At 43.1% G+C, this 17,406-nt stretch overlaps 1 protein-coding gene across 1 annotated transcript in view; it reads left to right on the top strand.

The window, feature by feature from the left end:
• The first annotated feature begins 599 nt into the window (after positions 1 to 599).
• Positions 600 to 17,406, top strand: part of LOC126335623 (odorant receptor Or2-like) — a 120,755-nt gene continuing 103,948 nt past the window's right edge. Inside the window, exon 1 of the mRNA XM_049999077.1 lies at positions 600 to 743. Within this exon, the coding sequence (XP_049855034.1) occupies positions 600 to 743 (144 nt within the window). The remainder of the gene's footprint in view (positions 744 to 17,406) is intronic.

Below are 17,406 nucleotides of genomic sequence, written 5' to 3'. Positions count from 1 at the left end.
AACCATTTTTTGATGTAATTCAGCCCATATTCAGGGATTTATCACAGCCAAGTTTACTGAAAAAGTGTTTACATGGGAAAACACAAAATCCAAATGAAAGTGTAAATAACTTAATTTGGATTAGGATTCCCAAAAGAGTGTTTGTGCAGATAAAAACATTGCATTTTGGAGTGTATGATGCAGAGGTAACATACAATGAAGGAAACATTATCAAATGTGATGTGCTGAAACGTTTAGGTTTCCAAACAGGACACAACACCATTTCCACAATACGCCTAATTGACGAAGAAAGACTAAGAGGTCCAAGAAGAAGAGACAAAAGCCTACAACGTGCAGCAAAAGGGAAGAAAAGACCAGTGAAAATGAAACTAACACTGGAGAAAGAAGACGATGCTGATAATCCATCATATGGGGCAGGAATGTATTAAAAAGCTTTGAAGCCATATCCCCTATTGTTCGCTTTGAAATTTCGTCGAATGGTTTCAGACAGCGTCAACGGTTCCACCTGTACACGAGGGCAAACTTACGATCACGGTGCAGTCCGTAGGACTGCGATCACTTCCGGTGTGGCTGCAGACCCACAATGTCCTCAGAGAAGGATGGAACTGTCCGGAGTGTGTCGGCAGCAGCGGCGTGTGCGGAGCCAGCGCGGCCCTCCCGTGGCTGGCGGGCGAGCCTCGACTCCGCACCGTGGCCCCCAGCCGAATCCGGCCGGGCGGTCGTGCGGCTCGGCTGCTGGTCAAGTCGCGCGCCCATAAGGCATCACGCTGTTGCGGACCGCAAACGAAATCTCTCCCGTTTACAGGCAATTTTGTACTTCGCACATTATTTTCCGGCACAGTACTTCAGTTCCTGTATTAATTTAAAATAACTGATGATCGTAAGACCAAGAACAAGAAGTTTCCTTTAATTTACGTCTATGGTCACAATCTTTTCTGTTTAACAGAGTATCGGTTTCGGTCTTTAATTACCATCATCAGATCTGTTTCATAAAAACAAAGTCCTAATGTACTGCAGCCATAGTGGCATCTTCAAGTATTAATTGCTGCAGCACATTAGGGCTTTATTTTTATGAAACAGATCTGATGATGGTAATTAAAGACCGAAACCGATACTCCGTTAAACAGAAAAGATTGTGACAATAGACGTAAATTAAAGGAAACTTATTACATATAAGGGTCACTGTGTTTTTTCGCGACGATGTCGCAGTTTGTGAAAGAACAAGAAGGTTATTAAAATCTCCACCGATGCTCGAAATTCTTAAAACAATGAATTTCCAGTTGGAGGTGAAAGAGCTCTGTACCTTAGCATGCAATGAAAAATATTAATTTTACTAAAAGTCGGCCTACTGATTATCGAATTTTTGTAATAAAATATGAGGGAATGGCAACTATTTAAAAGCTTTTATTGACACACACCGAAGTTGGATGATTATATTATGTCAGAACTGTAGTTACATTGTATAAAGTTTATCTTTTTTCCACCAGGTACGCCTTCCTGGCTTCAGACTGTGGCTTATTTTGTTAAAATGTAACATTTTACTTTCAGTACTTCAGGGACCCAAAACAAACCTGGATACCGCGCAAGTCCATATGGAAATCGTATATTGAAAATCCATATTGAAAATCGTACAGTTTGTGAAATCTGTTTGAATTCCAGTCTGATTAAGAGCTTCGAGATCCTTCACCATTTCTGCGTAGAAATTCATCTCGTTTCGGACGAAAATGTCGGGGACGTAATTAAGGAACATTTAAAGTGATTTCGAAAAGATTTCAAAGCCGATATCTCTGCTCTGTCTAGTAATAAGAATTGGATTCGCAATCGCTTGGAAGAGACAATAATATTGGAATCTACATGAAGCGTAAATTAAGAGGAGCAGCTACTCGAAACTTCCAGTGACTAAGTTACAGAAATGAAATTTTTGTCAAGAATAAGTTTCTGGTTAATCTTAAAAGTCGGAGTTTCCAATGTTGTCAAATAAACCAGATAACGAATTTATTCCGGCTCTCGTCCACATATTTGTGTGAAAAGGCTTTTCGTTCTTATACTTACGTAAAAAACAAATACAGAAACAAACTTCTCAGCGAAAGTAATTTGAGACTGCTTTAATTCATATTCCATAGGTATGCGATTTACGGAGCAGGCGGTTCGTCCTCATCAAATTCCAAGGAAGGCCGAGCCAGTTTACTCCATAGTGAAAACTTGTAGGTTCACAGAAGAATGTAAAATATTGCATAGTAGGCCAAGTATTCATCAGCGCTTTTAATGTCGTACAACTGAAATGTTAAGCAATATAAAATGAAACCGTTTGCTTGGAATTCAATTGTCAACGGCCTTGCCGCAGTGGTGACTCCGGTCCCCGTCAGATCACCTAGGTCAAGCGCAGTCGGGCTGGGCTAGCAGTTGGATGGGTGACCATCTGGTCTGCCGAACGCTGTTGGCAAGGGGGGAGCACTCAGCCCTTGTTAGGCGAACTCAGGAGCTACTTGACTGAGAAGTAGCGGCTCCGCTCTCGGAAACTGGCATACGGTCGGGAGAGCGGTGTGCTGACCACATGCTCTCCATATGCTCCTACAGCGACGTCTATGGGGCCGCGCGGGATTAGCCGAGCGGTCTAAGTCGCTGCAGTCACGGACTGTGCGGCTGGTTGGAGTCCTCTGTCGGGCATGGGTGTGTGTGTTTGTCCTTAGGATGATTTAGTGTGTAAGCTTAGGGACTGATGACCTTAGCAGTTAAGTCCCATAAGATTTCACACACGTTGTTTTTTTTTTAAATCTTTTTTTTTTTTTTTTTTTTTTTTTTTTTTTACGTCTATGGGCAGAGGATATCACGGCGGCCGGTCGGTATTGTTGGGCCTTCATGGCCTGTTTGGAAGTAGTTTGAAATCCAATTACTTGCATATTACAGTAAGTAGCTTATTTTAAAGGCGAGGGTGTGCGCGTATCAGATTTTTGGGAAAGGAGGTCACAGATCGCAAAAGTTTAGAAAGCTTTGCTCTTTGGTAACTGCAAAAATATCTACACGACATCCCTCTGGTCCAATACAGCAACTAATTTCTGGGTGAAAATATATGCATTAAAATTAAAATCAAAATACTGAAGGAACAAAAAATTCAGAAAAGTAAGACATTAAGTTGTCGAAAACAGAGAAATGGGAAGTGTCGATGAATGCTTCGTTCAGGCCGCCCAAGGGCTACTACTGCAGTGGATGAGCGCTACCTACGGATGATTCGATTCCCGGCTGTGTCGGGGATTTTCTCCGCTCAGGGACTGGGTGTTGTTATCTTCTTCATCATCATTTCATCCTCATCCGGCGCGCAGGACGCCCAATGTGGCGTCGAATGTAAAAAGACCTGCACCAAGGCGGCCGGACCTGCCCCGAAAGAGGCCTCCCGGCCAATGACGCCAAACGCTCATTTCCGTTTTTCCATAACTCGGAGGAACGCTGACACCGACGCCACCACGTTGAATAATGCTTTTCGTGCAGCACAGGACGTCATGTTACGACTCAAACTGTGCGCAGTAAGCTGCATGATGAGCAACTTCACTCCCGACGTCTATGGCGAGGTCCATCTTTGCAACCACGACACCACGAAGCGCGGTACAGATGGGCCCAACAACATGCCGAATGGACCTCTCAAGATTGGCATCACGTTCTCTTCACCGACGAGAGTCGCATATTCCTTCAACCAGACAAACGTCGGAAACGTGTTCGGAGGCAACACGCTCAGTCTGAACGCCTTAGACACACTTTCCAGCGAGTACACCAAGGTGGAGGTTCCCTCTGCTTTCGGGTGGTGTTATACGTCAATGCCATCCTCCGACCGATAGTGCAACCATATCGGCAGCATACTGGCGAGGAATTCGTCTTCACTGACGACCATTTGCGCTCACATCGTGCACATCTTGTGAATGACTTCCTTGACGATTACTACATTGCTCGATTAGAGTGGCCAGTATGTTCTCCAGACATGAACCCTATAGAACATGCCTGGGATAGATTGAAAAGGGTTGGCTATGGACGACGTGTCCCACCAACCGTTCTGAGGGATCTACGCAGAATCGTCGTTGAGGAGTGGGACAACCTGGAGTAACTGTGCCTTGATGAACTTGTGGATAGTATGCCACGACGAATACAGGCATGCATCAATTCAAGAAGACGTGCTAATGGAATTAGAGGACCGGCGCGTACAGCTATTTGGGCCACCAACTAAGAGGGTCTCGCTGTATAGTGGTACAAAATGCAACGTGTGGTTTTCATGAGCAATAAAAGGTGCGGAAATTATGTTTATGTTGATTTCTATTCCAGTTTTCCGTACAGGTTCCGGAACTCCCGGAACAGAGGTGATGCAAAACTTTTTTTGATGTATGTAGGATGTTATTGCCAATGTATCTGAAGCTTTGAATGTATTTCAGTACAGCAGAAGCATATCATTCACGTTTTCCGTGGATATTCCATTACGTTTATCCATAATGACAAGCCCAGTTCCACTAAATACCCTCTCTGTAAAGGCACAAGAGGCACGTCCACACAGAACATCTCGTGTCACTTCCTACAGTCTGGGATAAGTTGTTGCTCTTGACTTTCACCACTCAAGACACTCTTTAAATATTCGATGCTGAGATTCTGCAAACAACACAGCATGCTTACATCGAGGAAAAGTATGTTATATAGCGTAGGTGCTAGTAAATCTGACGCATTGTTCACTTCAATTTCGACTTTTCACCGTTATAGATCGAACATTTAGGACTTCATTACCGATAAAGTATTTACTTAGCACATCTACATAACATCCGATTTACCTTGAAGTGAAGCACATCTGGAACGTGCTCCGGCATAAACTTCTTCTCTCATCCCTTAAGAGATGCGGGGCGCTTGCTTTCAGCAATATTGTTTCCAGCAAATGTTTGACACTACTGAGACACACCATCTTCTTTAAATACAGTCTCTTATCCAGTTGTGGGCTTTCAAAATGTTTAACCAAAATATAAATTTTATTTCTTTATAAATGCGTCGTTTCTCATATGTGGGAGTGCTTCTGTCACTTTCGGCCGCTTTATCAGCACAGTACTTCTGGACCTGGGACAACAGTGGCACGAGCAAATGCAGTATCGGATTACTGCCAGCTTCCAACGTGTCCTGAATTATTCAGAGAAACTAAATTAATTTGTCGGCTACCTGTAAATCTCGGTTAGCATTCCAACGAAGTTTCAACGTGCTGCTTTACGCTAAAGTATTACAGTGAGTCTTTGACGTGGACACTCGTTTTCAAATAAGTTACGGCATTTTCCGTTGATTTCAACGATGCGCGAACATTAGGGCAATATTCCTGCAGCCATTCATTAATCCTCAAGAGAGTGGTGTAGAACAGTGCTGAGGCAGTGATTCTTGTATGGAAGGTGACAATAGTTCTCTAGCCACATTTGCTCCCTGATCGGTAACGAAAGAAACTCTCAACATGTGACATGTAAATATTCCTAACTTGCTCATGTCAGTTTCAGTTTCATCCTGTATGTTCATAACACCTTTCTCCATACCAGATGGGACCTTCACATCAAGCAGGACCTGATTTTTGCTCTGCAACTCTCGCGAGATTGAATTCACAGCAAGAGTCGAAAAATGCGTTTTAGTGTAATCGTTTGTCGATATGTGAGTTATACATTTGCACGCACCGTCCTTCATGTCCTGCAACGCTTGAGAGAAGTTGTTGATGGGTGAGGAAGCACGCGTCTTTCAATTTTAGTGAGGTACTGAGCTCCTATTTCTGGCAGTGTCTGTGCAACATCTAGAAAGGCTGCTCCTGCAGCTTTGGTAAACGGCCACAGATCTCTTGCACACATTCTTATACACTTCTCCAGGACAACGAAGTTTTATGAGTGCGGAAGTTGCCACCATTATTGGTCTGACTATCAGGAGAAGCTACGCAGGTATTCAAGTGTCACACCAGGGTACTAGGAAGCTAATAACTAACACGCAGCAAAACCTACCGCATTATTTATTTACCTACAATCTGTGTAAACCTTTGCCATCGCATGTTGTCTCCTGATTTCTACAGATGAATGTTGGTCCCCTCTTCCAGTTTAAGAGAAACTTAATTTTTCTCTTCACCGTTTCTAATCCACCGGTTAGTCCCTCAACCGTTAGGGGTAAAGCTCAATGGGACCTGCTTCCCTGGTACTTTAAATATGATGTTGGCAACAATCAGAGCAAAATACCTCGGACCTTTGGAGGTGACGGAGCCTCTCCTCCAATTGACAAACCAGGGACTCCTAAGATACGACTCGCCAAACGAATGGTAACGAGATGGGAAGCTATTAATATCAATGGGGGCTACTCTGGGAAGAAGGTAGAGTTGGCAGAGGCTGCAAGTAAGATGGGGTTGGACGTTTTAGCTGTTAGTGACATTCGGGTAAGGGGTGAGAAAGAAGAGGAAGTGGGAGAATACAAGATTTACCTGTCAGGAGTCAAAGCAGGAATAGCACAATGGGGTGTAGGGCTTTACATCAGGAAAGAAATAGAATCCAGCGTAGTTTCAGTAAGATACGTAAACGAACGACTGATGTGGATAGATTTGACAGCGTCTAACAAGAAAATTAGGATTGTGTCACTATATTCGCATTGTGAAGAGACAGAGCAAGATAAGATGGATAGTTTTTATGACGCACTCAGTGACATAGTTGTTAGAGTAATGGACAAGGACAGTGTTCTGCTCATGGGTGATTTTAATGCCAGGATTGGAAATCGAACAGAAGGGTATAGAAAGCTTATGGGTGAATTTGGAGAGGATGTGGAGACCAACAGGAGCGGAAAAAAACTCTTGGATTTCTGTGCCAGTATGGGCTTAGTAATCACAAACTCATTTTTTAAACATAAGAACATTCACTGGTATACTTAGGAAGGCAGGGGATCCAGATCTATCAATGACTATATAATAACAGATCAGGAAGGCTGTGAGGGACACACGTGTATTCAGTGGATTCTTTGATGACACTGATCACTATTTAATCTGCAGTGAAATTGGTATTGTTAGGCCGAAAGTGCAGGAGGTCAGGTCCGTATGTAGGAGGATAAGAGTGGAGAAACTTCAGGATAAGGAAATCAGGCACAAGCACGTAACAGTGATCTCAGAAAGGTACCAGTTAGTTGAATGTAGGCAATTACAGTCATTGGAAAAGGAATGGACAAGGTACAGGGATACAGTACTAGAAGTGGCTAAAGAATGTCTTGCAACAGTAGTGTGTAAAGGTAGGATGAAGCAAACAGCTTGGTGGAATGACACAGTCAAGGCAGCCTGTAAAAGGAAAAAGATGACGTATCAAAAATGGCTACATACTAGATCTCAGGTAGACAGAGGAAGGTATGTTGAAGAAAGAAACAAAGACAAACAGATAATTGCAGCATCCAAGAAGAAATCTTGGGAAGACTTTGGAAACATGTTGGAGACTTTGGGTCAAGCTGCTGGAAAACCATTCTGGAGTGTAATTAGCAGTCTTCGAAAGGGAGGTAAGAAGGAAATGACAAGTATTATGGACAGTTCAGGAAAACTGCTGGTGAATCCTGTTGATGACTTGGGCAGATGGAGGGAATATTTTGAAGAGTTGCTCAATGTAGGTGAAAATACGATGAGTAATGTTTCAGATTTCGATGTACAATGGGATAGGGATGACGATGGAAATAGGATCACGTTTGAGGAAGTGGAGAAAATGGTCAATATATTGCAGTGCAATAAAGCGCCTGGGGTGGATGAAATTAAGTCGGAACTCATGAAATACAGTGGAATGTCAGGTCTTAAATGGCTGCACAGGATAATTGAAATGGCGTGGGAGTCGGGATAGGTTCCATCAGACTGGACGAAAGCAGTAATCACACCAGTCTTTAAACATGGAAACAGAAAAGATTGCAACAACTACAGAGGTATCTCTTTAATCAGCGTTGTGGGTAAAATCTCAGATATTGTTGAAAGGAAAGTGCGAGTATTAGTTGAGGACAAATTGGATGAAAATCAGTGTGGGTTTAGGCCTCTTAGATGTTGTCAGGATCAGATCTTTAGCTTACAGCAAATAATGGAGAAGTGTTATGAGTGGAACAGGGAATTGTATCTATGTTTTATATATCTAGAAAAGGCATATGACCGGGTTCCAAGGAGGAAGTTATTGTCTGTTCTACGTGATTATGGAATAGGAGGCAAACTTTTGCAAGCAATTAAAGGTTTTTGCATAGATCGTCAGGCAGCAGTTAGAGTTGACGGTAAATTGAGTCCATGGTTCAGAGTAATTTCAGGGGTAAGACAAGGCTGCAACCTGTCGCCACTGTTGTTCATATTATTTATGGATCATATGTTGAAAACAATAGACTGGCTGGGGGGGGGGGAGATTAAGATAGGTGAACACATAATAAGCAGTCTCGCATATGCAGATGACTTAGTTGTAATGACAGATTCTATTGAAAGTTTGCAAAGTAATATTTCAGAGCTAGATCAGAAATGTAAGGACTATGGTATGAAGATCAGCATCCCCAAAACGAAAGTAATGTCAGTGGGAAAGAGATATAAACGGATTGAGTGCCAAATAGGAGGAACAAAGTTAGAACAGATAGACGTTTTCAAGTACTTAGGTGCATATTCTCACAGGATGGCAACATAGTGAAAGAACTGGAAGCGAGATGTAGCAAAGCTAATGCAGTGAGCGCTCAGCTACGGTCTACTCTCTTCTGCAAGAAGGAAGTCAGTACCAAGACTAAGTTATCTGTGCACCGTTCAATCTTTCGACCAACTTTGTTGTACGGGAGCGAAAGCTGGACGGATTCAGGTTACCTTATCAATAAGCTTGAGGTTACAGATATGAAAGTAGCTAGGATGATTGCAAGTACTAGTAGATGGGAACAATGGCAGGTGGTTGTCCACAATGAGGGAATCAAAGAAAAGCTGGGAATGAACTCTATAGATGTAGCAGTCAGGGCGAACAGACTTAGATGGTGGGGTCATGTTACACGCATGGGAGAAGCAAGGTTATCCAAGAGACTCATGGGTTCAGCAGTAGAGGGTAGGAGAAGTCGGAGTAGACCAAGGAGAAGATACCTGGATTCGGTTAAGAATGATTTTGAAGTAATAGGCTTAACATCAGAAGAGGCATCGATGTTAGCACTGAATAGGGGATCATGGAGGAATTTTATAAGGGGGACTATGCTCCAGACTGAACGCTGAAAGGCATAATCAGTCTTAAATGATGATGATGATGATGATGATTGTTCGATATGTATTTCTGGCATGATAATAATAATAACAATAATAATATATGATATCTGTTATGGCGTAAAGTCAAGCTCTGGCACTGCAGTAGGGAGCGAGAAAGAAGAGAAGGCTGTGAAAAGAAGTTAGCCAACGGCACACTGACTGACCTCCCTTCCAGGAAGACAACGCTACAGCAGCGGCCCCTAGGTGAAGAGAACACTAGCGCTGCGTCCGGCTCGTGGCAGTCCACTTGAATAGCAGCGTCAATGTTTGGCACTTTGTTAGCAGTCGAGCAAAGACTTTTGTCTGTTAGAGATCAGCAGTCACTGCAAAGACCGATTATTTTGTATGTCGCCCTTTGGTTGCGACACATCTGTGTAAGTGCCAAAGTTAAGTATCTGTAATTGTCTTTCGTAATGAAACTCATTAATACGAGTTGTTTGTTTGTATCTCTAGCGAACCGAGTAGGCAGGATTCCTAAGCACAACCATGAATAACCTATTAGGGCTGTTTTAGTTTTATTTCTAGAACGTGTCCCCATAGACAAATTATGGATCCAGATATATCTTCTGAAGAAGGCTCAATTATTTGGGCTGAAACGTAGGTAAAGGTTGATTTCACTACCGCAATCGAGGCAGATAGTTTCTTACGTACGTAACTCAAAAGGGTCTCGGATTATGTATGTCGCTGAACTGTCTGCACAGGTCTGCGTTAGATGCCTACTAGTGGATGTCACGAAAAAAAATGTGTGTGAAATCTTATGGGGCTTAACTGCTTAGGTCATCAATCCCTAATCTTACACACTATTTAACCTAAATTATCGTAGGGACAAACACACACACCCATGCCCGAGGGAGGACTCGAACCTCCGCCGGGACGAGTCGCGCAGTCCGTGACTGCAGCGCCCTGCTCGGCTAATCCCACGCGCAGTCGTTCCTGCCTTCCCTGCCGCTGTTTGTTTGCCAGCTGCACCGAGCCGGAACTCGGCCGGGTACCCGAATGAGCCACGGGAGTCGACGGGGCACAGGTACCCACGCGCTCGTGTCCCGGCACGGGTGAGCTCGGCTACCCGCCGTTCGGGCACAGAAGGCACCGTTCAGGCCGGTGCGACGCACGGCTGTGGTCAGCAGTGTTCAGAGTTGTCAAGAACGGCCCCCTGTTGCTCGTTACACTGCGAACTGAAATTTTCGACCGTGAAATATGTGGAAATCAACGCCCAAAGTGTCGTTTGATTTACGTCTTCTATGCCACCTCCAGAGGCCTTTTCGTGTCGATTCGAGCAGTGGAGTGTTTCGAATTTTTTTACTCGGCCACTGATAAGATAACGTCATATAAACGCTGGGCGTACGAGTCTGGTTTCCATCGCAGAGGCGTCAAGTTAGAGGACGAGGGGTGTGACTAACTTCCTGTCATGTGTTACGTCCATGATCTTGTTGGGAAGAAAAGTGACACCATTAATCCAAGTTACTGCTCAGACTAACTTCTGAGCTTCGGCCTCTTTTTTTTCGCAAGTGGTGACACCTTGCTGTTTGAAGCGTAGCCGAATCCAAGGGCGACACTCTTTGCACCATTACGTAGAAAAGCTGTAGGCACCATGGAACCAAATTTCCAACTTATGCGTTGCAGTGGGAGACAATTACGGGGTTCCTAAAAACTGTTCCTTTAATTGCTTTGCGCTGTACAGATGTTAATATAGATGTAAAAACTTATTCTAGTTCAAACGGTTGACATGTATCCACTTCATGTTTGTAATGTAGGTAAGCTTCACACTTAATTGGCCAGCACATTTCATTACTGTGTTCTAACTTCATCTATTTCTATTCACAATACGAATATGAATGGTACCTTTCTGATTCAATGATCTGACGCTTCATGCTCTACGAATAGATCCACAGTATGCAATAAGTTACTCACAATAAATACGTTTATTCGTATACCAATAACATTAGATCTACACGGAAGCTAAACATCTCAAACCGCAAGATATCAGAACAATTGATGACGTGCAGTTGCGTAGAAGTAACCAGCCAAAAGAGTGGCAGTAACTCTGCTCAGAGTATAGAAACAGGAAATAAACTAAACAACATGTTACGCAACCTCACATAGTTTATTTTCGTACAAAACGTCACATTTTACCTTATTATTGGATTTATTGTATTATTTACATTCACTCCATTGCATAATTTTGAGTAGCATAATTAAAACTGATCAAATTGTGTCTTCAGATCTTTACTTTTTGGATTTTCGAATAAAGTTTAACCCAGGGCCAGCATTCTGTTATACAAGGATATTCTGTAAGAGCGTGTAAAAGTTTTACAAGACATAGAGGATGACCCCCTGAACAATTTGAGGAAGGAAAAATAGAGTCGGAGAAGTCAGGTAAAGAAGATAATGGGTATAAATTCACATTACTGTGCACTTTTTTTTTTACATTAGTTACAGTTAACTGCAAATAACATAATTGGCACAATGAACGTACCATTTGTACTGTATCTTACAAAAGGTGCTGAAACTAACGGGAATCAACGTCGAAGCAGGCATGACATCGATGAACAAGATTGTGATGTACACTGACAAATATTTTTGGTGTGTTTCGAATCACATCACGGGCAGCTACAATTCTGGAAACTAATTCCATCTCCGTATCCACTGGGGTCTCATCCACAGCTGACTTTAGATATCCTCATAGGAAATAATGAAGGAAACTCAGGTCAGGTTACCTCAGAGGCCTCCTTTTCAAAATCGAGTATGGGAGTGGTCCTCGTGTTGCCAGGTCCCTCGTTTCTTCCTTCCAGTGAACCAGACTCCCGCATTCGTCGATCGAGAAAATTAAACACTCGTCGTGACGCTGAAGCCTATTAGGAAATAGTTCGCTTGTAGACAAATCAGCAGCGAGAGGATTGCACACAAGGTGCATAACAGTGAGTTCTGCGAAACTGTACCTGTACCCCTTCAGTATATTCTACCGTTCGTCTCTTAATAGCACTGAAAAATGAATGGGTCTGTCGTTGATTTATAGCACTTTCTTTCGCGGGACAATGTAAATACGGTACAACAGAGCTACCTTACGGACAAGTAAAGTAAACAAAAGCTGCATCATGACTTCCAGGTCCGTGATCCTCGTATCGTTGAAAGAAATAAATGATGTACATGTAAATAAACAGCACGGTATGTGTAAACTTGTGCGTACGTTAGTTCTAAATAAGCTGGAAAACAGTAATTGTAGACAAAGCAGTAGACAGGTTTACTTCCAAATCTCCTTAAGCTGGCCTCTCCGACCCCAGGTTCCCTGCCTTAAATTGTTCAGTGGAGCACTCTCTATTTGCTGTTACATTTTTGCAGGCTCTTACAGAACCACCCTGTGTGAATGTACAAAAGCTTCCAAAAGCACCTAGAAATGGGCTGGTGGAGTGGCACTCTAAACAGCTGAGAACTGACCCGAGACAGCTCCCGTCTTCCCACTGGGGCACCCTGGACTGCAGGATTCCCAACTCTAAGACGCCATTTTGCTTTTTGTTGCGTCCCAGTTTCACTAAGTCCCATGTCCAAGAGAGGACCTTGAAATTTCACTTCTTCGTTGCTTTGACGCTTTTGTACCCGTAGATGAAGTCACATTCGGTATAGAATGGCCGTGTCTTCTAAAATAGCTCCGCCTTGGGAAACAAGATATTCTCGGCAAACAGTCACAGTGAAATAGTAAACTACTGCAGTGCATAAGTTGTGCAACACTTTTCATTCGCAGTTCTTGACATTTCTCCATTGTTCTGGGCTTAAAATTAATGAGCTTTCTAGGATAGGATGATCTCCTCCACGCCAATGAGCGTGGATTCCGAGACCGACGGTCATGTAAAACCCCACTCGCTCTTTTCTTACATGTGCTGAAAGCCACGACACAAGGCACTCAGATAGATTCAGTATTTCTTGACTTTTGAAAATTTTTCACTACCACACTTATTTTTGTTATCGAAAGCACAATCGTATGGGGTATCAAGTGAAATCTGTGTCTGGATTGAGCATTTCTTGGTATGGGGAAAACGAAAAAAAAAAATTAAAATTATTTTGGGATCCTTGCTGTTTATGTTGTGTATTACCGGTAATCATTTTGCAGACAGTATTAGTAATATTTTCAGATGTTGCAGTTATCTATAATGATGTATATAAATATTCAGTCAGATCTTGATAAGATTTCATAGTCCTGCAAAGACTGCGAACTTGTTTTAAATATCGACAAGTGTAAAATTGTGCACTTCATAAAATAAAAAAAGGAAAGTCCAACAACTACTTTGCAGTGTAAAACGTAAGGACGAGCTACACAAATATGGGATAATACGTACTCGGTGGAAGTGCATGAAAGTGCGGAAGCTTGTTGGCACTGGTCTCCCAGTCCTGCAGAGAAAGATGGAGCGGGGCGGGCCCCACGAGTAATACGGCTCCCGCAGCGAACTTGTGACGTTATACTAGTCGGCTTGTCCGCCACACCCAAGAACCAGTATGGCACCCGTGATCAGCCTGGCAGCCGCAAGCCCAAGTTACGGTACTGGTAGGTCTTCTCGAGTCACATTACGGTCCGTTGCAATCGGCGACTCTAGTTAGTAACATGGCAGGCAATCTTCATAGAAATGCGTGAAGATTGTGCAATGAATAAAACTTGTGTAACCTCCAACTCCAAAAGGAGCTAAGTGCCCGCTCTTGTCGCCCTCGTCGACCAGAGTGGTCGAGCGGTTATAGGCGCTGCAGTCTGGAACCGTGTGACCGCTACGGTCACAAGTTCGAATCTTGCCTCGGGCGTGGATGTGTGTGATGTCCTTAGGTTAGTTAGGTTTAAGTAGTTCTACGTTCTAGGGGACTGATGACCACAGCAGTTGAGACCCATAGTGCTCAGAGCCATTTAAACCATTTTTGTCTTCTCATCGCATTCAGACGGCTTACGTGTCGTGTACGTTAATTTCAAATTTTATTTCAGCCTAACTCTGCGCCTAAAAATTCTGTCAACTTCCAGTACAGGTCGATTTTACACGTCGATATTTTTGTCCATCTTCTTCGTTAATTATTTGACGAACAATATTAAAAGCATCTCACAATACTTGCAGATATTGCTGTTTATGTTGGAGAAATGTTGCTTTATGGACCTGAAACCTGAATAAGCTGGAAGATTATCGCCAGCGAATCTTGCGGAGGCTTCTGCATATAACATGACAATACAGACGCACATAGAAAACACTGTGTGGGAGATGAGAGGAAACAATTTAAGGATGTAGTGAGACTAACATGAACGTGTGTCACATCGATGACAACACATGGGAGACATTTGCCCCTGACCTTCATCCTCGAGTCCACTAGTCCATTGCGAGACTTAAAGAACACAGTCGACGAACTGTGATTGTTTGGGGCAACCATCTATTACCACTGGAGCCAACTGTGTGCACCTCGGATGGTCATTTTCGGACTCTCAAACGACCGATAGACAGATCTACCCGACCACGAGTGTTTCTGAAAAAGTTGCACAAATATTGTCAGATCTTTACAAGATTTCTAACTGGCGCAAATACTGGTAATTTGCTTTAAAACATTCATAAATGTAAAACTGTGCAATTCACAAAACTCGCAAACATTATATCCCATGACTATAATATCCATGAGTGACAATTGAAAGCAGTCAACTGAGAACAATATGAGGTTCATTCAAAGGAAAGCTGGTCAGTGCGTCTACGATCGCCTTACACGTAAGGTGGCACCACGTGATTCGGGGTATGGTGGCACCATCTGTAGGTAGAGAGAGTGACGAGTGAGCACCGTTTGATGTTGCATAGCGCCAGTGTGGTTTCATGCCGAAGAGAAGGTGGTCACACAAGTTATCGTTCACTAACGAACATGCAGACGAGAAAGCAGGCCCAACGAGGAGAGATTGGATATTTGGCGGCGGAGGGAGTTGGAGGCTGCGAAATGTACCGACGGATGAAGGCTGTGTACGGTGAGCGCAGTCTGAGTCGTTTAAGCGTTGTTGAATGGCGCAAACGATCCCTTGAGGGACACGAGTCACTGGATGACGATGCTCGTCCTGGGCAGGCTGATCGTGTCATCATGCCGGAAATGGTTGCGGAAGTGAATGTTTTAGCCTTGGACAACCGCAGACTCACGGTGGACGAGGTCCATAGATTACTGGGTGTTAGCGTGGGCACCGCCGAAGTGTGTGACTGGGTCCAGGCGCGGATCCGACAGCAGCCTACCGACTTCTTCGAGGATGGATTCGCCAGCCCAGTGTCGCAATGGGATACATTTTCCAACAGTTTTGGCGACTATTTTTGAGTATGTGTACTGTGTATAAATGTATTTTTAACAAAATCGTTACCGTTACTTTCACTAGTGACCGGATTTCACTTGAAGGAAGAATATGTAAGGGTATTATCACATAGGCTCAGTGGTAAACTTCGGTTCATTAGTAGGATCCCTGTAAAATAAAGCTAGTCTACACACATAGTTGCTTCTAAACCGCTTGTGCGACCTATCCAAGAATACTGCTCAGTTTTGTGGGACCCATACGAAATAGGGCTAATAGAAAACGCGACAACGAAACTACTATTCACGTTGGTCTGAAGAATATATGAAACTGACTAAATGTCGTCAGACCTTACCGTAAACATCATATACACAATTCCGAAGACTGCAATCACATTAACGGCCCATCCGTGCAAGTTGCTGACAAGAATAATATACAAAAGAATGGAAAAGAAAACAGGGGAACTGTTAGATTCTGATTCGTTTGACTTTGGGAAAGGTAAAGGCACCAGAGAGGCCGACGTTACGGTTGATTATGGAAGCAATACTGAAGAAAAATCAAGACACATTCATAGGATTCGTCTATCGGGAGAAAGTGTTCTAAGAAAAATAGGGGCAAGCTACAAGGGAAAGACAGGTAATACACAATATCTACAACAGTCAAGCGGGAACAATAAGAGTGAAAAAAGAAGAACGAAGTGCTCAGATTAAAAATTTTGTGAGGCAGGGGTGTAGATTTTCACCCCTAGAGTTCAATCTATATACGGAAGAAGTAACGACGGGAATAAAAGAAATGTTCAAGACTGTGATTAAAATTCAAAGTGAAAAGATACAAGTGATATGAGTGACAATGCTATCCTGAGTGAAAGTGAAAAAGACTTACAGTATCTACTGAATGGAATCGAAGAAAGAGGAAAGTAATGAGAACTACCAGAAATGAGAACAGCAGTAAACTTAATATCAAAATTGGTGATCATGTAGTAGATAAAATTAAAGAATTCTGCTATCTACGCAAAATGACCTATGACTGCCGAAGGGAGGAGGATATCAAAATCAGGCTAGCACTGAAAAAATGCCATTTCTGGCCAAGAGAAGTCTAATAGTATCAAACATATGCCTTAATCTAAGGAAGAAATTATTCATAAATGTATGGTAGTGGAACATGGACTGTGGGAAAAACGGTACAGAAGACAGTCGAAGCATTGAGATGTGGTGCTACAGAAGAATATAAAAAATTTGGTGTATTGACAAGGTAAGAAATGTGGAAGTTCTCCTCAGAATCTCCGAGGAAAGGAATATATGGAAAACACTGACAAGAAGAAGTGACAGGATGATAGGATATCTGTGAAGACATCAGGGACTAACTTCCGTGGTACTGGAGGCAGCTGTAGGGGGTGAAAACTGTAGAGGAGGACAGAGATTGAAATACGTCCCGCAAATAATTGAGGAAGTAGGTTGAAGGTGTTACTCTGAGATGAAGAAGCTGGCACAGGAGTGGAATTCGTGGCGGACAGCGTCAAACCTGTCGGAAATCTGATAACTCAAAAAGAAAGGGGGGGGGGGTGAATAATAGACGTCACGTAAGGTCACACGTTTGGTAAGTAATCGGAGAGCTACACGGTGATGCTGGAAATCTTGAAGTGGTAGACGCCAGATGGCACATACTGTCTCGCGGAAGCCTGCTTACTACTTTTTATAGACCAAAATTATGTGATTAATCTATAAATGTACTACAATGTGTTACATACCACTCCGACAGTGAAACGAAGACAAGTTCACCCGAAATACAGCGCGCACGGAGACATTTAATGAGTCATACCTTCAGCGCTCGATACGCCAACGGATCTGAAAGAAGCCCTATTAAGCGTACCGTCTGTTAAGCACTTCAGAGTTAATTGTAA

The sequence above is a fragment of the Schistocerca gregaria genome, chromosome 2 (assembly GCF_023897955.1).
Source record: "Schistocerca gregaria isolate iqSchGreg1 chromosome 2, iqSchGreg1.2, whole genome shotgun sequence".
Classification (NCBI taxonomy): domain Eukaryota; kingdom Metazoa; phylum Arthropoda; class Insecta; order Orthoptera; family Acrididae; genus Schistocerca; species Schistocerca gregaria.
This window is presented reverse-complemented; position numbering and strand designations above follow the sequence as displayed.